This window comes from Charadrius vociferus, unplaced genomic scaffold, assembly GCF_000708025.1.
Source record: "Charadrius vociferus isolate BGI_N301 unplaced genomic scaffold, ASM70802v2 scaffold187, whole genome shotgun sequence".
Classification (NCBI taxonomy): domain Eukaryota; kingdom Metazoa; phylum Chordata; class Aves; order Charadriiformes; family Charadriidae; genus Charadrius; species Charadrius vociferus.
In genome coordinates, this window is record NW_009649180.1 from 2,305,094 (window position 1) to 2,331,041 (window position 25,948).

General features: G+C 36.6%; 1 protein-coding gene across 1 annotated transcript in view; it reads right to left on the reverse strand.

Moving 5' to 3' along the window:
• Positions 1-16,835, reverse strand: part of ADK (adenosine kinase) — a gene marked incomplete at its 5' end in the record, with an annotated part of 215,792 nt that extends 198,957 nt beyond the window's left edge. The window contains one exon of the mRNA XM_009888664.1: positions 16,757-16,835. Within this exon, the coding sequence (XP_009886966.1) occupies positions 16,757-16,835 (79 nt within the window). The remainder of the gene's footprint in view (positions 1-16,756) is intronic.
• Positions 16,836-25,948: the final 9,113 nt, after the last annotated feature.

Consider the following 25,948-nt stretch of genomic DNA (forward strand, 5'->3'; position numbering starts at 1 on the left):
TTTATGGCCATAGGTAACTATGGTATATACATATGAACTAAAACGGATAATGCAAGTCACACATTCTTTGATCCATCCTGGATTTATAGTCACCATTGAAAGTTTACAGGTGATTCAGAAGGCAGTAAGACCTGAGGTCACTAATTTCCCTTGGAAGAAAATTTCTGTGCGCTGATCATCAGGAAAAATCTAGGCCATGTTCAAAAATGCTATAAAATGCTCTTAAAATATATTGCTTTACATTGACTTGACTTATTTGTCCTCTGTTAGGCTGTGTAAGTTAGAGTTCATACCTATAAATTATTTTCTTCTATTTCCAAATTTGACTATTTCTTTCTAGATTTTGCAGCTGTTATTTTGAACAGCTCCCCAGTTTCTGAAGACGACAGCTGTTGAGAGAGAGATCTTTACCGCTAAGGGAGACACAGTCCCTTAGGTAGTCCAGTCAGCTTTGACATTTAGTACCATGCTCTGGAGCCAGTTTCAGTATGTAATGGAGAGCAGCTGTAGTTTAGAACTGAAGCTTCCAGCTCATTTTAAGTTGCTATATTTTGGACCAGATAGCATTATTTTAAGCCTTAGGTATTTTCCAGGTACACGATTGTTAGAGTAAACAAGCATGAAAATCTCAAAGGTAAGTAAGATCTGTATCTGTCAGAATAACAGCACAGACTTGTAGTCAATAAAAAGCAACTTTTAAAAGCTCTCTCCTAGACTGAAGATCCTAAGTTGCATATCATTTTTAACAAAGTGCAATATTTTAAGCACTAACCTCTGGCAAAGGTTTCATCTTTCCATTGGTATCACTTCTACACTGATTAAGTTCAGTGCCAATATATTGCTTTTCATTTATGTTCAGATTTCTCAGAAGCTTTTAGATGATGCTCCCTGCACTGACTTAAAGGAAACATACAAGTACTTCATGTCTGCTTACTGGCAACATTTGATAACCCCCTGGGGTTTCATCTGAATTCTAACTACCACGGAGAAGAAAACAGAGGTCTGAAAGACTCCATACAAGACAGTTCATGCAACAAAGATTTAAGTTCCCATAATACCTAGTTACCAAACTTGGTTTGGTATCACTGCTACTGACAGTAGCAACAACATTTGGATCCCTGAGCTGTGAGCCAAATAAATAACAAACAAGACTGTGGAAAGGCTGTCTCCATCTCTTCTTTCATTACTCCTCTGATTACACCCCTAATATTAGCTCTGTTAAAATGAATGCTTACCCGCATCCAAAGCCAACCTAATGGAAGGGCCAAGTGAAATAGATTCACAACAGCAGAAGATGGGCATTTTTTGGAATGGTCCTTCAATCTGTTTCTGAAATTAATTCCTCACAAAGTGAAAAGCTATCATACAAACAGAAAGATACAGGAGCACGCAGTGCTTTTCTTTTTAATTTTCTTTTATATTAAATTATAATTTGTAACCATACTTTATCCAAAAAATTGCACTGCTGGTCTCCTTAGAAGAGATGCAGATGTCTACAATTCAAGCATGATCCTGTAGGACAGGCTGGACCCTATGTTCTACCAAAACACTCCCAAACATACTCCAAACCCAAAGCAATAAAGCAACAGTTTTGGAATTAATTATAAGGTACTCCTTCCATAAGGACAGTGGGTTCTGACACTTAGCACAGAAAACAGCACCTGACAAATTCTGTATTAATGAAATACGAAGTACTATTCAAAGACCCATCAGCTCTTCCCTCAGCAGACTGTCAACATAAGAAGGAAAGCTTCTAGTACATTACATCCCACCATTGCACTCTGGGTCCCTCTGTTAGAAGAGGGGGGGTATTTCTACTTTCCTGACAATAATGCGGAGCAGCTCCCTTGGAAAAAGGGATGCTCTCTTCTTAAGTTCAGAATGGGGAAAACAGAAAGGAAAAGCAACAAGAAAGCTGGAGAACACAGGAAGACTACAGACTCCTAAGAGGTACGGAGAGTTTGTATTAGAAAGCAAATCCAAAGCAAACACTTGCAGAGATTTGGGGGTAAAGAGGAAATTGCACGGAGTTTGTTGAGTGTCAAGGAGCCATTTGAAGTTCCCAAAGTAGAAAGCAAAACCGTTAAAAAAAAGCCCTATAAAGAACAGAACAGGGTGGGATTTGTTTTTAAACTTTATTTAATCTGCCTCACCCATATAATTTTAAATCATAGCTTTAGAACTGGGACCATTTGGCATCTTTCGCTTGCTCACAAAAAAAGGCAAGAAAAGGGATTGTGGAAAGTGGAAGAGGTCATTTCTTGTTAAGCCAGACACACCATAAAAGAGAAGTTCAACTTCAGTGGACAGAGAGCAGTTCAGAGCATGAGGTAGGAAAAGGTTTTGTGTCTTTGACTTCTTGGTTGAACAGAAGATTTATTCTCTGGTAGTCAAAACCCTTGCTTTCAGTTGTCTAAAAGCTTCCTAAAGACTAGACACTTCTCATGATGTGAGCAAAATGAGAAAAATCTGACAAGAACACAGGTCAGATGACGGTCAAATTCGCCCCCTCCTTCTACACCTTCTGGAAAAGATGAAAGAATAATTAAAACTCATCTTGATAGGACTAACAAAATAGTTTATCAATACATTTCAAAGAATGCATGGGAAAAATGAGAAGATCTAAAAGAAAAACAGATCTCAATATGCCAGCTCACTCCATGTTGCAATTAGAGCATAATTATCTGATACATGTTCTCGCTTGCTTGACTTGGAACACACTAAATTACTATACCTCGATATTTTTAATAAAGCATGCCATGCCATTCTCCATTTTGTGAGTGAAGCTGCTTTGGAATTTAATTATTAACTTTTAAATTTATTCTAAAATTTAACTTGCCCACAATATTTAAACAAAAAGAAACCTGGATGTCAAGCCTGTGTTGCCTCACCAACTGATGAGCCCAACTTCTTTTATCTGTAAAAAAATATTAGAGTTATTGACATCGAGGTCTCTTGAACAGGTAGCCTTATGTGACCAGGTCACAGTTAGCTTTTCTTTCAACTACCTTAGTTCTCAGCATCTTTAAACTTTTGAATTGTATGCCAGAGTTTAATAAAATAACATCAAAAATCTGTCATACACAGAAGCTCGCTTTTTTTATTTGCATATATATTCTGTATGTGTACAGCTCAGATTTTAAAACAGAAACCTGCTTTATTTTTAGCAGGGCAGCTTTGAGTCATCTAGTGTAAAATTCTAGCACAGTTAGATTGTCACAGAAAATCACACTTGGTCTACTTCCCAGCAGCATTCCCAGCATAAAGCTCAAATTTACATTATGTATGCAAATTTAAAAACTGTCATTGCTACAGTTTCTAAAATCATGTTAGTTCTTCTGAAAAAATTATATTTGTCATATATAAAGCCATTATCCATCCATACCAGAAATAGAGTAGCAAAAAGAGAAGATTTCCCTTTCATTCCTGCCAACTTGCCCTTATTTGTGACCCACCAGTCCTGGCTTGTGCTAGATCATGCTCTGGATCTTAGAGCATGCTTACTGGGAGGTGGGGAGGAGGCATGCAGTTTCTTACAGGGCTACTGCAAACCATTTGAAAAACAGATATATCTTCATCGATAGCGACGGCAAAACTTGACAAATTGCCCAGTTCAGAGGGTCATGGACTAGCTTGTAATAAAGATTTTTTTTCATTAAAAATGGTTCTGAAGAAACAATGTAACTAAACATGCCAATACTTGTACACACACTTATTTGAGACTAATTATTTGAGAATCATTCCTTTGCCTTTGGTAGATGTGCTTTTCCTCACTTTTATATATTAAGACTCCCTCAAAAGAATGAGTCCCACTTCCTTTTGCTCTCCGGAACTGGTTCTTTCCGAAAAGGGTACAGAATGTAAAATTGTCATTTCTGAGAGGTGAGCTTTCAGTTCCATGACCCCAAAACATCACAAAGACCTGTCACCTGTAGGCAACTGATATTGGACAAGAGAAAATGCAATACAATTTCAAAACCATTTTTTGCATTGTTAAGCATATAACTGGTTAAAAAAAAATCAGCTAAGTGTAAAGGTATAACTGTAACCTAAGTGTATTCCTGCAGTGCTAACTTCTTTGCATTCTGAATATTTCAATTCAATCAAGTTTTGAAAACAGTATTTGAAAAAAACTGCACAGTGACTTAAATAGGCAATCCCTAAACTTCTAGATTTGGTTAATCAGATGTATTACCATTTTACCTCAGTTATAAAAAAAGGGGGGGATTGTTATAAGCAGCAGCATTTAGCAACCTTTTGCAGCAATTTTAAGAGGTAATACATATCATCATCATCATATCTGCATCTCACGTAAGACAACCATTAGTAAAATTAATTTGGGGATCCAAATTCTTCAGTTACTGTAATTAGACTAATGCTGAATTTTGGACTACCTTGCAATCATCGTTAGCTATAGTCATAAACCAAAGATGCAATAATCCGAGATCAAATTCCTTCTCACAACACGGTAGGGGCCTTTACAAACATAGCTGGACACCACCGGTAATGATCCAGACAGATTTCTGTGATGTGTACCCTCTAGAGAGGACGAGGTGATTTCTGGGCTCTCATCTCGGCGCAGAGCTCAGATTTAGGAGCAGGAACACATTTCCATAGGGGAGCTTAGTGGTGTTTAACCAGCAGACTCCCCATCCCTTACCCAGGAACCCTTGCCCTCACTGCAGGAACAATTCAGTTGCTCATGACGTATCTACTGAGCTACCACAGCTGACAGCCTGGTAAATTAAAATAAACCAGCACCTATTTTCTCTGAGTATTTCGGCCTGCAGGTTGCAGCAATTCAGCAGCTGTTACAGAATAAGCTGACCCATCTTGAGATCATAGGTGAGAACTGCTGAGGCCACACAAAAGTTAGCTCTTCTGATCAATCACACCCACTGCAGTCTTGACTTGTACATAAAGTATTTTAAAAACTTGAACAATGAATAACAACAATATTAAAAATTTATGTCAACAAGTTTCCTTCTTTATTTCATAATAATCTACTGTAGACTATGGAATTAATCTACAGTCAAGCAGAATTTCTCATGAAAAAGGCAGTGAGCTCTGGAAAGCTGCCTATGTAAAAAAAATATTTTTTTTTTTTTCCTGTGTTACGAATTAAGAATATGATATCACTGTGATTTCAGGTTGTACTTTAAAAGACAAACTAATCAGCTTAATTGATCCTACAGCACATTTGTACCATTACAATGACAGTGAAATAAAGACTCGTGTTCTTGCGTTTACAAATATATCTCAATGCATTAATGCTACTGTTGACAGAACAAGAGTAAATAATTTTCTTGAATTAATTCATTTATTTGTCAGACTGTAAGATCAAGAAGAAACTCAGTATAATTGGGTATAGTCATTTCACTTTACTAGGATATCTAAACTTAACTCTTCTTACACAGGCTAGTATGTAATACAAAGAATATCTTTTATTAGTAAATACTATTCAATTCTAAAATGTGTGCATCTAACTCCCAAAGATGTGTCAGTAAAGTAGAGTGGTCTTCTCATTAGAAAAATGGAAAATACAAAAATACGTGAGTAGAAGCAAACAAGTTAACTCATTTTGTTTCCTAGGGCTAATCTATAGCGAGTTGGGAAAAAGAAATGCAAAAATACTTGAAACACTGTTCATTTACTTCTGATACTGTGGCATGGATGAGGCTGGGGGAAGAGTCTAAGGTACCTACTGTGAACAGCTAGGGAAAGCATGCAGAATCTAGCTATTAAGCATACAGGACCCTTCCTTCACTCACAAGTGAAAAACATCTCAAGAATTAAAAGCAGAACCCAAGCACAGCATTTGAAGTGAACACAAAACTGTCAACTTTTAGTGCTTTACTTGACTAGGTACAACACAACAAGAAATTAAGTGGAGCTGCTGCATATGTGGTTATGCTTTACCAAATTCAGAGTATACAAGAGTTGTGTTTTTTCTTTAAGGTCTTGTGACTGTTTTGAACAGAACCCCAGCAATATGGGGTAAATATTCTCCTACAGTTGTTTAAGATGATAACAGGCCAAATCCATCTAAATACTATTTTGCAGCAAGAATAATTAAATAGTGCAACAATGCATCAATGAGGTAAAAATCTTAGAAATTTGAAAAATTTTAGAAACTTCCAAAGTTTTTTTCTAAAAAAAAAAGACTAGACATATGTACCAATAATTAGAGCACCCTCAGGCCAACTCTAATGGGTCAGGGTGTAAGTCAACTACTGCTGGATTAGTCCTCAGATAAGACTTCCCTGGTGGGAGTTCACTGCATTATCCCGTATCCTTTCTTTGGATGGAATAGCACATCATGCTAGTCACTGCAAAGGCCAGTGAAACACAGTCTGCTGATGTGATTGGTAAGGCAATCCTACGTGTTTCCTTGAAATCCTGCTCAGGGTCCTAAAAACCACTAAACACAAGCACACTGATGTATCTCCTGATGTACCGGTTAAATTACCAGTCCTTACCCCTTTGCATTCTTAAAAAGACTAGGTCAATTCCTATATTAAATTTCTATTCTGATAAACCACTATTATCTCCATGATATATATAAGAAAGATAAAGGCATACTAATTTACTATATGTCTACAATGCAAGTTGGCAGCAGAGTCAAATTCAGAACTCAAAAGTACGAAAATCAGACATACGTGCACTCAGATTGAGCACAAGTTATTGAAAGACAGAAAAGGATCGTTTTAGGCAACAAACCCGTGAATATATCTAATAAATGTGCCAGGAAGTTACACTAATATATTTAAACTTTGAGGAAAGCACTAGGTCTCCAGGAACAGCATATCATAAAACCTGCATAGAGTTCTTAGCTAACAGCAAGATTTTCAGTGTCCTTGTTCAGGAAAATAAAATAAAATAAAATGTACACTTTCAACAGCAAGTATTCTAGAGATGTGCAAAAAACCCCCTGTAAGTTGGCATTTCAGATTTCCAGGGCAATTAACTCCCCACTGTATCACATCACTTAACATTAATTAATTGCTAAAGATGTAGTTATGTAACTTATTGAGCTGCTAAGGATAAAACAGCTCCCGAGCTCCCAAAACTTGAGCGGCATGCCAAATTAATCAGTGAAGCACAGGGATTTCCCCTCTCTTCTGAGACTGCCAAATCAAGCAGTCATCCTCCTACCCGTGTCAACTAATGGGAACAAGTGAAGTAAACGTCAGTCAACTATTAGAGTGGCATCAGCCCACCACTGCATGGACAGCCTCAGGGAGTCAAAGCTTCTCAGAAAGTCCCACGGTCGCTCCACGTACAAAAAGCTTGGTGGGTTCACAGCACGGTACCCTTGGAACCAGGTCCCCCAAATGTGGCTCACTGCTGTTTATTTCTTCAGGATAAATCCCAGCCTACATCAACTATTGGCAGAAACATCTTTATTTTCAGGATAAGCATAAATTTGGGAACGTTCTAATTAATCTCACTCTCATATATAGCCTGGCTTACAAGTTAGAGGTGGCATTGGCTCAGGGGAAAACAGAACCAAAAATCAATGACATTTGAGTCCACTCACTCAGATGGATGTTAGCTTAGGGACAGAGCCCACATTTCTTTGTTGCTTTTGAAAAAACTGACAAATTTTTACAGCTCCAAAACATGGTGCTAACATATCTAAAGAGGCATAGAAGCTGAGTCAAGCAGCAGGCAGCTGAACTGCATTCCCAGGAAGAGCCAACTGCTACCATTTATATAGTGCCTTCTGACTCCATGTGGGTGACTGATGTTTGATGACTCTGGAATATGGAAACAGCTTTTAATCATTTAAATAAATTACAATTTTGGATAGATGAACAGAGGCTGCATATGCACTCTGAAACTCACTCAAACACACTGAGGAGAGAGTTTCAAGGTTCTGTCTGAATGGATTTAGGGGGAATGTGATTGTACAACTCTCTTTACATTCTTCCCACAATCCTATTGATGTTGCTGGCTGAGGGCAAGACCTGAAGAAGCCAGTGGTTGTGGTTCTGCTGCATCAAACCGGCAAGTCCGTGTGACCAGTGGCCAGCCACTCAACTCCATGCCAAAGTGATGCACATACGGACATTTGTCTTGCAATGCTTAACAGTTGCCATCTGTCTCATAACAAAGTCTGATGCAGACTGATAGCGGTGTGACTGAAACTGCCTTATTTTCAAGAGGACAAATTTAGGGACCTGGCATTGCAGAACCGGACAAAATGCCACAGGCTCTTTGGAGCTTAATATTCTGACCAACCTGGTATTTGTTGAAACTCTATTCACAGGCCTACGAATATACAGAGTTGTATACAGTTATTCCCAGTATGCAACCAGTACCAGTGTGCAGAAAAAAGCCTCACTATCAGTAATCTTGAAGATTTAGGTCCTCTAGCACACTGCTGCATCATTTACTTTCAATATCTGACCCATAACCATAGAAACAACGTATGGGGTTCCTTCAGAAGCACAAAGAACCTTGATTAGTACCCAGCTTTGTAACCCGGGGGAAATTTGCCTAGAATTTTGCAGTTTGCCAAATGATAAAGGCGTTTTGTTGGGGTTTTTTGGACTGTTCTAGGTATCTCTGAATAAGACTTCGAAAAGGATCTTACATACAGCGGAGTAAAACGTCTAGCAATATTCTTTAAGGCTTTCCAAAAAATCTAGGCAGCTCTCAAAAACTACAGAATTTCTCTGATATCTGTACCAATCAGCTTAGGCATTACACCAGTTTCCCAAACTGCATGTTATAATTCTGAAGAGAATTCTGTCATGGACACATCATTGTGGTGTTTGACACAGACTAATTTGGAAATGCACATGAATGATAGAGTGCCCTTGAGAGAATAAATAACTTCAGAAATTGATGTCACTGGCATGTGACGCTGTCCACTGTGACGCTATCAATGGGATATCATCTTTGCAATAGTGGGAATAACCATTGTTGTGTTTCCAGAGAGACAAACAAACTACTATTTTTGTCAGCACTGAGACATGTTGTTTTATTCCTTCAGCAGGTAAAAATCTCACTCATTAGGACTGGCCACAGCACTGGGGATAGATGCTTAAGAGACTCAATTTACTGGGTAGTAGCATATAAACATTAGCAGGATATAGGTAAGAAAAAAAAATGGCTATAAATCCTAACTTTTTCCCTGTTTTATCTTCTTTTACAATGAATAGGTTTGAGAAGGAGGTCACACACTTGCAGGACAGCCCAGGGTGCCGGCATGGTTGCTGACAGGAGGCACTGGTGGAATGCTACACCGGTGTGGCATGGCAGAAACACGCGGAAGCTGGCACAGAAGGAAACACATGCCTTGGGATTGTTTTCTAGCAGAGAAGGTGAGCCTATACCCCTAAAGTTTATTGAACAATAGAAACCAGAAAATGCTTTAGAGAGCTTTTTCATACTTTTTCTTGAAAGTTGGATTGAACTATTGAAAATATTGGAAACACATGCTTGCTGGGGCCAAGTCCATCTGAATAGAGGGATGTAATGAAGCTGCTGGAGGAATATCGAGCATAAGGCCAAAAGTGACTCTGAGGAGTTTAAGATTCTGACCCAAAGAATTCAGAGAGCACAAATCATACCTCTCTCCAAAAAAGAAAAAAAAAAAAGGATGTACTTCCTTTTGGTCAACAGAAAGATACATAGCTAGATGTTCTCTGCTTCACTAAGTAGGAGGAAAAGATTTCTTTAGGGCACTTGCTTGCACTTCCTGAGATCACTATTCCAGAAACAGGTTTTGGAGAAAGGTGTTTGTGGCAAAAGTGAATTTAAGCACACAATAAGCGTAACAGAGAACATTTCCAGTTGATGGCATGATGGATTCCATAAAACAATGATAGGTCCTGCAAAGTGGCATCAACACCAAAAAATTGAGAGCATGCTTGACGTGACCTCCCTGATAACTTTGCCATTACCTCTCTCCTAGTTATGCATATTCAATACATTTTGAGGCCTGGTCTTGAGCCAAACCTTTCTTCCTGCTATGCCTCAATCGCATCAATTGTATAGAAGCAATCCAGAAATGTTCACAAGTGAGGAAAATATTAAATTAATTAGTTATATGCCCATTTATATAGAAGGATAGGAAGGTGAGGAGGAAATCAGTAAATGACCGAACATTGAAGAGCTAAATGTGTAATGGACTTTGTAGATTACATACAATAAGTAACATTTAGGCAAGGGTACTACTTTGAAAATATGTACAAACCTAATTTTAAAAGCATGGAACCAGACGCAGTGAAACATTTATATGTTCACAAGATTACAGCTTATATTCTTTTAAAAATGCAGTTCTGCCTGCAAGTATTTTTCATAGATAAATTTGTAATTTTACAGACGATTTTTGGATTAAGCATAACATGACCCTGTGGACGCACACATTTAACATAAAGCCAAGGTTTGGCTAATTACTCACATAACAAATAGTAAAAATTTAAAACACATCTAAGCCTTCAGTACCTATCACTTCTTACAAACAAGCATGAGTCCGTTCATTTTTTCAAAATTCTCAAACTTGTCAGTGTATTAGAAGCACAATTACTTTAGATTAACAGATGAAGTTAATCATAACTGAAGAACAAAAATCGGGATGAAGTTACAATATAGGCTGATTGAAGTTGAAATATACGCTGACACTGGGAAAGTGGTGTACTTCTCCGACATACAAAATCGGTGGGACACAAATGTTCAACATAATTTAGCATCATATTATTCCCTCTTAGTGTTATCCCTCATTTAAAAGTCATTCGAATCAACACATTATTAAGAGTAAATAAACACATGCTCTAGTCTGAAACCAAGCTTCTTTAAAGTATCTAACAACAGTATGTAGGCTTTTTTGAAAAATGTTGCACAACCACAAAACCCCAAAAGCTTACAATTAGATAATGAGAGGTAGTGTGGAAAAAAAAAAAAAAGGAGGAATTATGATTTTCTGAGGTCTGTATTATAAAAACATTATTGTGAGGTCCCAAGAGTATCTCTGTGAAAGCTTCAAGAATCATAACTTATGTTTTTCCCTTATCTGCCAGTCCTACAAATTCAACTTGAAGTGTGTCAAGCTACATTCTTCCAAGTTCACATGGTATCACTAGTAATAAATCTTGTGCAATGAGAATTTCACAATTCTTCTGAGGATGAATAAATGACAGCTTTCTAACTGCTAAGTTAGATACACAGCAATAGCAGAATTGTTAGAATAAAAACTATTAAGAAACTGAGCATAAACCAAGAACAGCGTTCTGAGGATGAAGAATGTGGCAACTTTTATATGCACTTCCAGAAACACAAGAACGAAAGCGTGCTGTTTGTTTCCAAGGTTATGTTGTTTAAAATCCAAGTTACAAAATTCTACCAAGTTAGACTTGAAATCCAGCACTTGAGTTAGAAAGATAAAACTTCAAAGATTACTTCTTGCAGTTCTAACCTCAGCACTCTAAAGTCAAAACAAACACTGATAAAAATCATGCAAATATGGCCTGGTCAGCAATACTTGTCCTGTCTGCAAGCTATCTGTTTTAGATACTTTAAAGTCATGAGCCCTATTAAAAGATTCAGACACTTTTTTTCCTTCCAGATCAATGTCTGCTGCTAGACAGGCACAGTCTTAATTAAAATTACAGAAGGAAGCTGAGAAGTAGTAAAATACTGTCTTCACAAATCTGAATTTAGTTTGTTGGCAGAACTCTAAAACAATACATTATTTATGAACTGCATGCAGTTACATGTATGCATATTTTATAGATTTAATATAATGGATCCAATCATTTGGAGGGATTGCAAGAGCTCAGATTAAAGCAAGATGTCACATATCATATTAGATGTAAAGCCAAAATTTAATGAGACAAGTAAAGGTCAGAGCAGCACACTCCAGTTTCAATTTGATACCCCCACTCTCCTCCCTGCTCTTAAGCACGCATCATAACTTTAACTTTAAACACAAAGCAAAACTAAAAGTTAGTATAAAAGGATTATCCCAATGCCAAGATCACTAAAGCAAGCAGGAAAGTTAAACTTCAGTTTCTATTCCAGAAACTAAATGATTGCAATTCAGTTCATTGTCTCTAGTCCTCATTTTCCAAAGTGCTATGACACAATTTCCAGTGATTGACACCTGATTAATTACAGCTTGATCCAGCAAAGTTTGAACTTACTAACACTCCCTAATGGTTGGTTAGGAAAAAAAATAAATCCCAACAACTGTCCCCCATAGTAACATAGCATCTCTAGAAGTACATTACCTGCACTTTTACCAATTCCAACTGTTTCCTCTATTGTGCTGCACTCAGGAGAACCCACTGTCATTATTCCTCTTCCCTGCTCCCCATTCCTTATGGTCTCTCTCTATTTTTGCACTCAGTACTGAAGTCTTAAACAAAAATATATTTATTTCAATAAGACTTTTCCTTAAGGTCTTAGAAGTACTCAATCTGGCCTAGTTAGCCATCTTTTCCCTTCCAGGTAAACAAATCTACACCCAGGAAAGATGAGAGTGGACAAGGAAAAGCAGATTGGTAACGAAGAAACAAGGATGGGACAGTGAGGGACTCGGCATCAGAGCAACACCGGGATTTTTAGACTATTTTTCTCTTTCCAGATTATTTATTTCCTATCCTCTCCAACAGTTTTGTCTTTTCCCTCCACACAATTTTGTATTCCCTTTCTTCACCTTTCTGTTACTATTCCTCTCTTAATAAGAATTAGTATTTCCAAGACATAATTTGCTGTTAATTTAAATTCATTAAGGAATGACTAAACTCATTTATGTTATCTTTTCCACTTTTATGCCTGTTACTGTCATTTCTGGAATACATCAATCACTTCCCCTCCCCATTCATAACATGAGCGAGGTCAAGTCAAAATAATTTTGACTTCCTCACTCTTCTCAAGATCAGTATACGTTCAAACAAATATCCAAGAGAACTTAAACAGAAACATCCTATGTCACTGACTTCAGTACTGCTCTTCATTACTTTTATATCGCTCTTGGTACTCCCTTTCACTATTTTCAGGCATTTTTAAAAATATTATTGTACTTATAAAAAGACATATAATACACTTTTGAAAATTAAGTGTAATATTTCCAGGTATCTGCCCCTTTATCATTCATCTTCCATCCTCTCAGTTTTTAATCCAACAGTTTTCTGTATTTCTTTTGCAACAGAGCAATTTTTTCATTTGGTCCTTCTTTTCCTTTTAGAGAGCTTTCCCTCTAACATATGTTTTGACTCTGCTTCCGCATTTCATTTTGCAAAAATCTGTCTTATCCATCGTACATTGGAAGCATTTCTTCAAAAAAATCCTTTCTGTTATCCCTGATACATCCAGACCTTTTTCTTTTTTTGACCCCGCTCAGATACCCTGTCCACATAATGTCTACTTTGGGCAGTCAACATTCAGCTTTTTGACGCTCACAATGCTGTCCAACCATCGTGCGCTCCAGCAGCGTGCCACATACTCTACTACTGCTCTGCTGCAAGACAATATTGAAAAAATACCAAGATTCCCTTTAGTGCCTTACCTGCCAAATTTTTCCTTCAAGGCTGTACTTCAGATCTTTCCTTTCTGTTAACATGCTAGGAAAAAAAAAGAATCTAATTCTACTCCTCACAGCTTGACTGCAATTTTGGTTAATTCTTTGTAAACTTCTAAAATCTTCATTTCCATTACAGTTGATGCTGCTTTAAATTTTAGTTCCAAACCCCATGATTTAAGCTTCATTTTCTTCCCAGCTTTCTTCATAATTCAGAGCTTCTTTCTATTGCCTCTTTCTGTGATTACCATCTCAAATTTCTCACACATGATAAATACAGTATTTCTAAGACTTTTTCTTTTTTTCCCCTCTCTCTTTTTCTTTTTTTTTTGTAAAGAAGTTGGCTTACCCTTTTGAGGAACAGAAATATAGTCTTTCTTGAGTAGATCTCACTATCTTTAGAGATACGAAAGAAATATCCAAAATATATGAGAATGTACAACAAACGTGATGATCGCCATATACCATGTAAGCAAGCATACGATAGTTTCATTTTTTCCTTTTTAAACACATTATATACTGTAAGTTTCCCCACCCACTTTGCCTTTGGGTATTTTTTTTTCAGCATAGCATTGCTTTTCTGACCCTTAAAGAAGTAAGCTATTTGAAACAAACAATTCAATGACCTTATTTATGAGTTTTCTGAAAGTCTTCCTTTTTCCCCCCCCTACACTCCTTAATAATACAGTCCTCCCACTCAAAAATGAACTTTTAAAAAAGCAATTACCGGACTTCAGAGGCCATTTGTACGTTTCCAGCCATTCTACTCAGACAGTTGTACTCCACTGCAGTCAGGCTTCCAAGGATGCCTTTCTTTAACATGCCATTATTTCCCACCAACTTTTAAACAATTGAAACAAACTTTTTTAGTTTATATTGCGTTTATATTGCTCAGTTTTTAGCATGCTTCTTCAAGCTTTTCACATAAAGTAACACAAATTGAGAAATTAACAAGGGCTGTATTCTTAGGATTTCTTTCTCACACGTCTTCTCGCAGGGAATCCACATTCACTCAGAGTGTGACTGCCTCAGGGCTCTGAACTTATTTATTGGTCCTTTACTTTTCAACCACCAGTCAGGCTTCCTGAATCCATCTTTGCTTTCTACCATTACATTCAACAAATCAATATATATTTAAGTTATTCAGGTCCAAGATTACTTACACACTCATTCTCTCCAATATGCCAATGGATATTGCTGCAAAAATTCTTCCAGAACTTCTAGTTTAATTTTTTGGTTTACATTTAAATTGTTTTTTGTTTTTTTTCTATCCTCACATTTGTTTCTATTGCTAAAGCTTACAGAATAACAGCTTCTTTTGAGATTTCCAGAATTCTCTTTTCTCTCTCTCTCATTCTCCCATCCCTCTTTTTAAAGTCTCTTAGTGATGTTATGTTATTCATGCACAACTGTTTGAAGTTTCAATCTTCTTTGAAACAAAACCTAGGAGATGACAACCCTTCTGGAGACAAATACAATTCCAGATGGCAACTGGAGCTGAATGAGGCTCCCAACTCAGAGCCAAGGTAAAGGGAAAAAAGTTCACTGACAAAACCCAATCAGTTGCTCAGAAAGGAGCACTGACATAGAAACACTTACGTTTCATTTATTTAAATTTCATCTTTTCCATTGACTCCATATAGGTTCTGTGTACTTCACAGTATAATTATTGAACATCTGTAGTTAAGTATGAGACATAGTTCACTAATAAATTGGCTGATGTCAAAGAGGTCTCTTAAAGGATAGATGGAAATAAAATCCTGGGCTCTTCAAAGTTTAGAAACTCTGAGTCTACCATATGCATTTGCTTCTAAACCTCCTCAAACTAGATGTAGGAATGGAAGTAGAGTTTCATGCCTCTGAAGTAATCAACAGTTGCAGAACTCCCTCTGAAAAATTGACCTCTGGCCTCTAATCACCTGTCATGGAATAGATCAGCGTTCCACCTCTACACCATCCCCATACGTCAAGCAACAGTCATACTGACACAGAATGAATCCAATAACTTGAGCTCTCCTTATGAAGAGTTTTTTTTAAAGTATCAGAAACAAAAAATTGGCTTGACTACATAGAAAAAAAAAAACCACCCGCAAAAGATCTAAAAGATGTCTGTATGTAAAAAACATAACCGCTTCAGAAATATAATGTCATATACAATAAAACAACTTAGATTTCTCTCTGTTGTGAAATATTTTTATCACAAATATTTTCAAGACATTCGGGGTTTCAGAAAATGAAAAACTTAGTAAAGAAGCAGTAACTATTTTGTACAAGGAGCAGCAATTATTACTATGATGAATTTTTGCTTTTTATTGGCAGGGCGATCTTTGTTAAATTGTCAGTTATTTTTTACCAAATGTGCATTTAATGCTATCTGGCACTAAGTTTTAACTATGTAGGAAGTCTGGAAATTAACAAACCAGGATCATTAACAAAAAGGTTATAAATACAGTTTGTATATTTTTATCTACAGGATTTGTGCATCTATCACAATCTAAAAATATACACACAGATAAAAGGAATGCTTTAGTTATAGAAAAGCTAATACAGCTGAAACCCAATTCATCATTACTGGTCTTCATCATACTCATAGCTAGAATAATTATCCTTGTAGAAAAAAAAAAAAGTTCTGCATTTTAATCTTTTATGGAAAAACTTTCAAGTTCTTACAAGATAAACTTGGTTAAAATAACAGAACAACGTAGGCTAGGAGGGACCTCTGCAGGTCTCTGGTCACCATGAGGCTCCAACCCACCACTCAAAGCAGGGCTAGCCTCAAATTTAGATCTCTGCCCAAGAACTCATCCTGGTAAGTTATGAAAATCTCCAAGCACAAGAGATTCAGCAACTACTCTGCTTATCCATTCTCATTGTGACTTTTTTCTCCTCATTGGAAGATTCCTAACTAAAGCTAGGGACCTTGTCCTTGCCTCTTACCCTTCCACCGTACACCTTTGACAAAAGCCTGGCTAAATCTTCCTTAAAACCCTCCCTTTCACTCTTTGGTACATTGTAGTTGTAACTATAACCTTAAAGTGTGTGAAAAGAATAAAGAGCACAATTTCAAAATAAATCATGTCAAAAAATACAAGCATAATCCGAGTAACAGAATCACAAGCACCCACTCAGTAGTACTTATGATGAATGTAGACAACACAGAGCATCAAGCTGATCCAAACTCAACACTTCAAATTATCAATAATTCTTTTTTAAGGAAGAACAAACCTGGGCCACTTTAACGGAATTTTGAGTAGAACCACCAGCATGATATTCTACTTTGAACTTTTTCACAAGTTCTTCAAATCTGTTAAAAAAAAAAAAAGAGGCGGAGAAGACAAAAGTTAAACTCCACAATTTTTTTGTTGGCTTTCAGGAGAAGACATGAAGATTAGAGGTAGGTGACATCATGTTATTTGAAAAGAAGAAATTCAGATACATTAGCTGTTACACATGGTGCAAGCCAGAAACTTCTATTAGGATTCTGTCCAAATTACAAAGCAAAGTGTGACATCAGCCTGAATACTTTACCTTAAAGTTGCAAGTGGAGTAAACAAATAGAAAACCCCCATTATCAGAAGCAGAAGCTGGACTTCAATGAACTGTTAGATTGATAAAATACATGCTTGAAGAAAAATCATATAAATGAAGACATTCAGATGTTTATTCCATCTCATTAAAGCTAGAAACAGAATGTAAAATAAAGTGAGATTAAGATCTGGTGTCTATTTCAAAATTAACTTGACCCAAACAACAGTGCTATGTTTTAAGTTTTCATATGGAATAGTACATTTTGACAGGTGAAGCACTTTTATGAACAAATCTACTAGAGTGTGAGAAAATCTGATAATAGGATAGCCAAGTGTCCCCAGATGAGCTTTCAAATCCTTCAAGTCATACTACTATGAAAACGTAACATTCTCTAGTAACATTCAGTAGTATATCAGGCTTGAACATTAAAACAAATATTTAAACTTTTAACAGAAATATCAACCCTCATATTTCAGATCTGGGTTAAGACCCAAAGTTCTATAAGACACTCTTCCTTGTCCAGGGTACGTTTTGCATCTCTGATGACAGTACAGCACAGCTTAAGAACCAACCTTCTCTCTAGTGACAGGCTGTAGAAGAGGAAAATGTCCCAGAAAAGGGAATGGGAACAAGCGAGTTGTGGAGACTGCAGGGAGGGAGGCTCTGCACCAATACTGTACCATGCCTTTAAGTTCTAAGCATACTCTAAACGAGTGGATTAAACAGCAGGATTAACAACCTCAGAAGACATTAGACTCGGAAGGAAGTACTCCTGTGGGCAAGTTAAAATGTTTACTGTAAAATTTGTTTGCACATTTGAGGTTCAAAATGACCTCCAGGTCAACCCTAATTAATAGCATAGATTTGCTCTTAAAGTCTATTAACTTTAGGTGTTTACCTTTAACAAATGAAGCTTGTCCAGTTAGATGTACTTCAACATATTTTATTGTTTTCACCTTTAGCATCTTTCCTAAGTGACACATCTTTATTTCAGACACAGTGAAAAACGAACTTGACCTGCCAACCCTACCCTTCCTCTCCCCCTCACAACCCTAATCTCTTTATAGCATGTGAACAATGGCTTTGGGGATAGATTTGTCAAACAACGACTTGTTTGTTTAAAAGGTTTTGATTTTCAATATCACGTTATTAACAAGACCATGTTTATTTCTACAGTACTTTCCATTTAAAATGTTTGAATAATGAGCTACTCACCCTAGCAAAGTACCGATGGGCAGACAATTAGAAAGAACCAAGAACTAAATTACTACATATGCTTTTCAGTTATCCACACTACTAATTACCCACCAATTCTATGTCAAGCAATTGAAAGCTCAAATGATAGCAAGTAGCTGAGAGTGGGGGGCAAAAAATAACAAAACACAACAGGTCTCCTAACAATTGTTTCTCAAGCAAAGACGTACAAACCGTCATGAACCAATCAAGTATTTTGGCAATATTTTTTCTTTAACTTAATTAACATTTCACCTTTTCAATCTATTTGAGTGCATACTGCCCAAATCACATGATTATTTTTGTATTCTTGTATATCTACAAGCATGCCAAATGATATTTTAATTCTTTACCCCCAGGCATCTAATGTTTCTATGTTTGTATTATTTAATAGCATGTTAAACCTTGTAAACTTAGCGCACTGTAGTTGATCACCTAGGTTAGCAGCTCTAAATCTAGATGAGTATGTATTTAAATGCTTGTCTTGTAGTTTGAATGACTAAAATAGGTAATATCTGAATTCGGGAAAAATATGGAAACAGCCTTAATACTGTATTTATTAAGAAGATTTCAAGGTGACAGCTATGTAATCTAAGAAATAATCTGAACAAATTATTTTACAATTACTTAATAAGACAAACAATGGCAACCTTCTTTCACTATTTCAGATTGAATATTAAAAGACCTAGCTCCTTTTCTTCAAATTAAGATAGCAAACTCAACACCTCTCAAGGTCTGTTATATAAATTAGAACACGAGTCCACACAAGCACAAGAAAAATAATGTTTGCTGGTCATTTTCCTTGACTCATCAAAAGGATGATATAAACTGTGTTGTTTTAATCCACAAGAGCCTAATAACCAAGTTGTATCAAGAATGACCTCAAAATTAAGAATGCCAATAGCTTTTTATCTTAAGAAAACGAACAGTTAGATGGACATTTTTCAAAATGTCAGCAGATGGCACAGGCAGCGTGGGAACACTGACTTTGTCACTGTCTGCTGTGTGTCTGACCTGCAAAGAGAAGACTGTCATTCCAGCATGTCTTAGAAACGTGGTATCTGCTTGTACATAACTCCCCATTTTAAGGAAGTAAGTTCAACTGTAGAAACTGCTCTGAGGCCTGCGAATGCTAAACAGAGCTTCTGTGTGTGCTCCAAGACTAAGCTGTTATCACACTTAGGATAATTCAAGAAAATTAGAACCTTATGAGCAAGACTCATATTTTTGTTTCACATTCTGCAATTGTTGGTCTTTGAGTATTTCTTAAGGCTCTGCTATATCTGAGAACTGTGACCCCTCTCCTGACCTAGCAACATACCATTACCTTAAATAACAGAATAATAAATCCCACAATCAGCACCATATAGAGGGGCCCCTATTTTTGGTACCATGAATTTGTTCACCACATTACAGCGTAGTTTAACAAAAACAAGTGTGCATTTGCAGCAGCATATGTTTTCCCCTGTGATACTGCTGATCAACTCTAGCACTGACCAGAGGATATGTTAATGTTTTGCTCAATTATACTAAAGGCAATAGCACTTCTGTCAGTTGCTTTTTTTTTCCCCCCTCCCATTTTTTTTTTTAGAAGAATTGACTCCTAATTGAACTTGATACTGAAAGGTGAGCCTTTTCAGTAGCTTCACTTTTGACAGAATTAATAGCTATTCAAAAAAAGTATAAGAAGGTAATGGAAGAAGCTGTTTCATAAAAGAATACAAATAAGAATGAGAATAACATTTTTTTACACTTTTTTTTTTTTTTTTTAAACAAAATACACCTTCTTACATTACAAGGGGTGGAAGCTTACCTTCAAAAGGCACGGACTCCTCTTACATATGCCATACCATTACCTCAAACTGGAGACAGCTACCAGAATTTCCCCCAGTATCACTGCGGACAATTTCACCGCCCTGCTTGTCACTCAAAGAATTCATAACCTGAGCATCACTATTCATCTTCTCTGTGTCCCCTTCCCAAACTCTGTTTAAACCTTAAACTATTCCTTCATAGCATGTCTTAAAAAGCAAGATTTCCTGTACTATACAGAAAAATGCACTCATCTTAATATCTAATCCCTTCAGATAGCTGCAAAGCTCATCTCTGGGGGCTATCCTTCTGACCAGCTCGCCTCTCTCCGCACCCCTCTTCCAGCCCCTTCACACTCCTTCCCAGCAGAAGCCACTTCTCCACATTTTCAAGGCCCTGCAAAGCACTACAGCACGCAACATACCATCCTTCATTCGGTCCATTCAGATTTACAACAGCCTCCAGGCACAAAGCAGTCCACTGAAATACCTCTTCTCTCACTAACCCACGGTATGGTCCAATGTCCAGTTACTAGCATTTTCTATGAATATTAGCAAATCTACTTTAAATCTTCCTTCAGACTATCTTTCATCATAATGTCTGAAAAAAAAAAGTCATCAGGTCATCAGCAAGGCTGTGTGATTTCCCAAGGCTATTCTCCAGCCTAATGACTGGCAGTCCTCTCCTGGATCAATACCCATCTCTCATAACTCGCTTTATACACAAAATCTGAGGCATTTTTGGGCTGTAACTATCTTCTTGTCCTATGTTACACAGCAACAGATACAGTCATGTTTGGCTCACCATGGTTTCAAAACCAAACTGACAACAAAAATAAGCACATAAAACATTCCCTACAACTGAAGGCAGACAATGTAAGGCAATGGAGCTGCAGCAAGGAAAATTAAAGTAATTCAAGCAATGCTGTGAAGTTTCTGGACACAACTTGTATCAGGCTACAAAAACTTTTTGAAGAGCAAAATAGCCATAGAATACCAACATTTAACTGTCTTCTACAGAGAGAGCACCAGGAAAAACCACTTCTGATGCATATGTCAGAAGGTACTTATCCGCAAGAAGTAGAGAAACGTACTGTCTTGTTTTTCAGCAGGGTGTGTTGCCCTGGATATCTCTTGATATATCTGCTTATTACCTCAGATGTACTCAATAGCCTACGTCAGCAGGGAGTGACACTTTAAAAAAATCAGCTGCCAAAAACAGCTAGAGAAGAGAGAAAAAAATAATTTTTGCCCTTTTTGCTTTGTGTGCCAGATAATGACAGCCTGAACGTAAGACAAAAACCTGATTATTTTGTATAATACTACAATCCAGTGGATTCTACATTTTAGTTTAGTATTACAAAAACCTTCAAAACCACTACGATAGAAACCTCTTAAATAATCAAGAAAAGGTTGCGAGTTGCACATAAGTCTGTAAGTTCTTGGAGGTAAGCTGGGGAAGGCAGCCCTTGTTGATCCCTATAGAGAGGAAGGTAGACTAGAATTTGGTATGTTTTCAAGCTATTGGATGAATTTTAATTAGATTTTAATTAAAAGTCATAATTAATGGTGATTCTGACACCTTTCCAGCTATTTATTTTTAGTTGCAAGAAATAGTCATATTAAAACATGGCAATAGCTTACATGTTCAGCTGTGAGGAGAACCAGACCAATACACTGACAGTTGGATGTTTGATCCTTTTAATTGCATTTTTTTAAATCTGCTTAAATCTTCAAATTAAGTAACCTGTGTCAGAACGCCTATGAAATCACTCCATAAATTAAAGAAAAAAAAAAAAGATGTGAGAGAGTAAGCATCATATTATACAACCTGTTTTAATAATACTAAAAGCTCAGTAAAACTACAAAAACGTAGGGGTTTTTTTAATTTATTTCCATTTTTAAGAAATACTATTTCCATTTTTTAAGAAAGCCCTGAAGGAATAAATCGACACAAACAACGAAACAATGCCAAACCTGCATCCTGATTGTTTTGCAGGGCATGGCAGAAGTAGTTAAGCATACATCTGGACAAGCCTGTCGTCTGTCACATTCTCAGTTTCATCACAGCCTGGGCCAATGCCAGAGCGATGCAGGCAGCCACACCGCCAGGCAGATGGGGCACATGTTGTAGAAAGACAACCTTCCCTGGTCAGTGTTAGCAGGCAAGCTGAAGCCCTCGTAATTTGATTGTAAGTAAAAATCGAATTCAGATTTAAGGAAAAGATCTAGTCTCGAGATTCAAACATTATATTAGAACCAAAAGGTCTTATTTTGAAACAGAAGTAAAAGGGAGAATACTTTAGGACAGGTATTGTGGGTAAAAAAGAAACGTAATTCATATTTCTAACTCTAAAGTATGTACCTAATTTCTCTAAATCGTGCAACTCAGTGTTCAAAGCTCAAACCCTCGAAAGGATAGTTATATTTATGAACTATTTCATCCCTAGTCTTTGACATATAACCAATTAAGATTGAGATGCAGATATAATTGGTTCTTCTTACTTAAAATTGTACCTCAAAGAGCAAAAATATTGCCTTTCAGAAATGAGGTACAATCACAGAGGTACATAAGAAAACTGTATAACAGCTGCTTGGCAATGATGGACTTTACCCAGAGCTAGTTCTTCTCCTTATTAGCTTGGCACAGAATTAAAGAGCTCGGGAATGGGTAGGGGAGTAGAGGGGAAGACTGAAACATGCTAAAAAGGAAGTATTGGAGACAGGTTAGCACCATGGACATATAACACAACAGAAAGCTAAATGTGTTAGGAATATGATTGCTACAATTGAATGTAGCAGATGATCATATTTTTCTCCTTTATTTACAGAAGTTCAGAAAACAGTGACTCTTCATGGAAGTATTTACTGCTGCAAACTAGAATTTCACATAAAGTATTTTCCTAATCACCTCATCCAAACAAACAGCAAATGAAAAAAGCCAGTAATTCCAACCAGGTTAGGATTATGAGTACCAAATGTTAATATATGAAAGAAGAAAAAAAAATGCATAGGCAAATTGCAAGATTCATAGCTTTGAAATATTTTACCACAAATGTTAGCGAGGTTGAAAAAAATGCACTTAAATGTCAGTTTGATAAAAGCCAAAAGAACATTTTCCACATGTGTTTGCATTTAGGCATATTGAAACAAGATGGAAAAAGTAACAGTCATTCAAATGTAAGGTTAAAACATCAGCTCTTAAGGATCATGATTTAAAGACATTTCTCAAAGTACTTTTTTTTTTTTTTTTTCTCTTTTCTCAGCAAAGTCAGGCAAATTTATGTGAGTGTTCTGGAAAAGCCCCCCTTATTCCAGATTATCTAGATATCTTCCTCCTCGACATTATCTCAAAAACATACATGATTACACCCAAGCATCAGCCACCACAAGGCAAGTTTTACTGTCGATATTCTGAAATGCTGTAGGAAAATGCAAAGGAAAAACTATACCACTAGATTATTAAAAGATTACATTTCTGATTCTGTCACTAAACATTACAAATACATACACATGTTACATATACACAGTACCTTCATGAACCTTAAAATGTGTATTATTTGATTACTATAGTACAGGTCAAGATGACTAAAATTTCTCTCCCTCTATTAAATTTCTAATCAAAACCTTTTACAAAGTTTTATATGAGGGCAGGTAATCAGAAATACTATTAGAGAATTCCCATCAGTTCAGTAATTCACTACAAGTTTATGGTTCCCCTCCTCCCCCCCATTTTCTTTTTGGAAGAAGATCTTCCAAATGATCAGCCAAGACTCAAAAATCTTGTGGATACTTCCACAGTATTTGTTGCAAAACACCGTAGACAGAAATAGCTCCCTGCCCTTATGCATAGCCATTAAGGTTCAAAAGACATTGCAGACAGGGAAAAATATGTAGCATTTACCTTCTTCATCCTTGGATGTGCCAAAGTATGTTCTGGAGCACTAAGGAACGAGGTCATTTCCTTTGTTATTTCTCAGCAGTATTACAAAAACATTTACAGTTGCTCCTCATGTTCCCAGTATACATTTGGCAGCTTGTATACAAGAATACTACTTCCAAAAAAACTGTGTCATTTTCTGCTTGCTTCTCATAAGTAGTATGGGAAGAATACATGCTTTCTGAGACCTACCAGTTAATTCTTCGTGTCCAAATTTCCTTGCTAACTAAGCAATGAAAGGGCAAGTTGGTTTTAATATTAGAAAGTAGTATACTTCCTAATCTCTTTAACATCAGTAACTTTGTCCTACAATAAAAATGCAGGAAAGCAAGTAACACTGACTGGTTCTGAAAATAAGACTAGATTTACAAAATTAAAAGCAAATTAGAGATCATAGTCCTAATTACGCAACAGTCATAGGAGACTGCAATAGATGCTTCCCATTTGGCACAGTAGAGACCAGGTGTTAACTGTCAATAAACCTTTAGTGAATGCTAATTGAAACTGCTGTTTCACAAGAATCAACTTACTCCAGCTAACATCAAAGTGAAAAGTTGTTTAACTTGATAGAATATTTGCCAAGAATATTTTAATATTAAAAGTATTCAGTCATCAAGAGATCTTAGACCTCATCTTTGCTATAATTTAGATTACCTAAAGCTGTAGTGCAAATTATATTAAGCGCCTGTAAAGAGCTGACAAAAAAAAAAAAAAAAAAGACATATGCACGCTCACACCTGGCAGAGAGAAGTATTTTACTGTAGTATCTTTACGATTTGTACTTTTATCTACAAATACACCAAAACAGTAAAAAATAAGTTAACCAAGTTGCAAAGTCCAGGTTCTAATTCAGAGTCGATAAAATATCAGAAAGTTTTGGACAGAGCTGTTCCAAAAACCAAATTATAAACTAATTGTTTCCATACATCACTCAGATTAAAAAGCATTTTATCTGAGTAATACTCTCTATGAACACAAAGTCCGAAACAATGGTGACAGTTGTTAACCACAATCTAAATCACTTTTTTGTTCTTTACAATAACATAAATGGTTCATGTCAATTCAACTACACTGCTAAAACATCTATTTTTCTTCACCCCTTGTGCTATTTTAAATTATTTTAAATCAGTAACCAGTCAGTAAATTTAAACAAGAAAACATTAAAAATACATCAGGATATTTAAGTAGACCAAGACGACAGTATATGCCCACTCTAAGCTCCTATTAACATGGAGCGAACTATAGTAATTTTCCTCATGAACAAATAATGAGTGCAGAAAACCCTGCTTTAGGCACAACCATCAGTAAATACCAAGTAAGATTTGTGTTAGTTCTCTTTAACCTCCCTGTTTCTCAATGCAGCTCTGTCTTGAATATCCCTTAAGATAGTCACCTACTGATAGTGGGTAATAACATGAATTTCTGTAGCTCAAAACCACCAGCAATACTACCACAAGCACACATGAATACTCCTCAATCTATTTCCTTTTTGTAAGCTTTTGATAAGTATGTAATCAACATGTCCACATCTTTATTTTCATTAGGTGGCACTGGAAACTACAAAAGGAATCAACTATTTATTATCAACATCTTAGAATACTCGGAGGGGGTGGTGGAGATTTAAGAAAGAAGGAACGTTCCTTTCACATCTGGAATAGACAAAAACCTGGCTCTCCTTCAAGCAGAAGAAATTATGTTGGTGGGATGACATCCAGAGACTGGATGCATAGAACACGCTGCTACCTGAGAAGATGCATCAGTTGCCTACTAGGGAGACAATTACAGGACAACCTATAGAATCAGCATAGTGTACTCAAACTAGCCATAAAGAAGTGAGATCAGGATTTGGAAGCAGTCTAGCCACAGCAGCCTGATGTTTAGGAAAAGTTCTTTCTGCTAAAACAC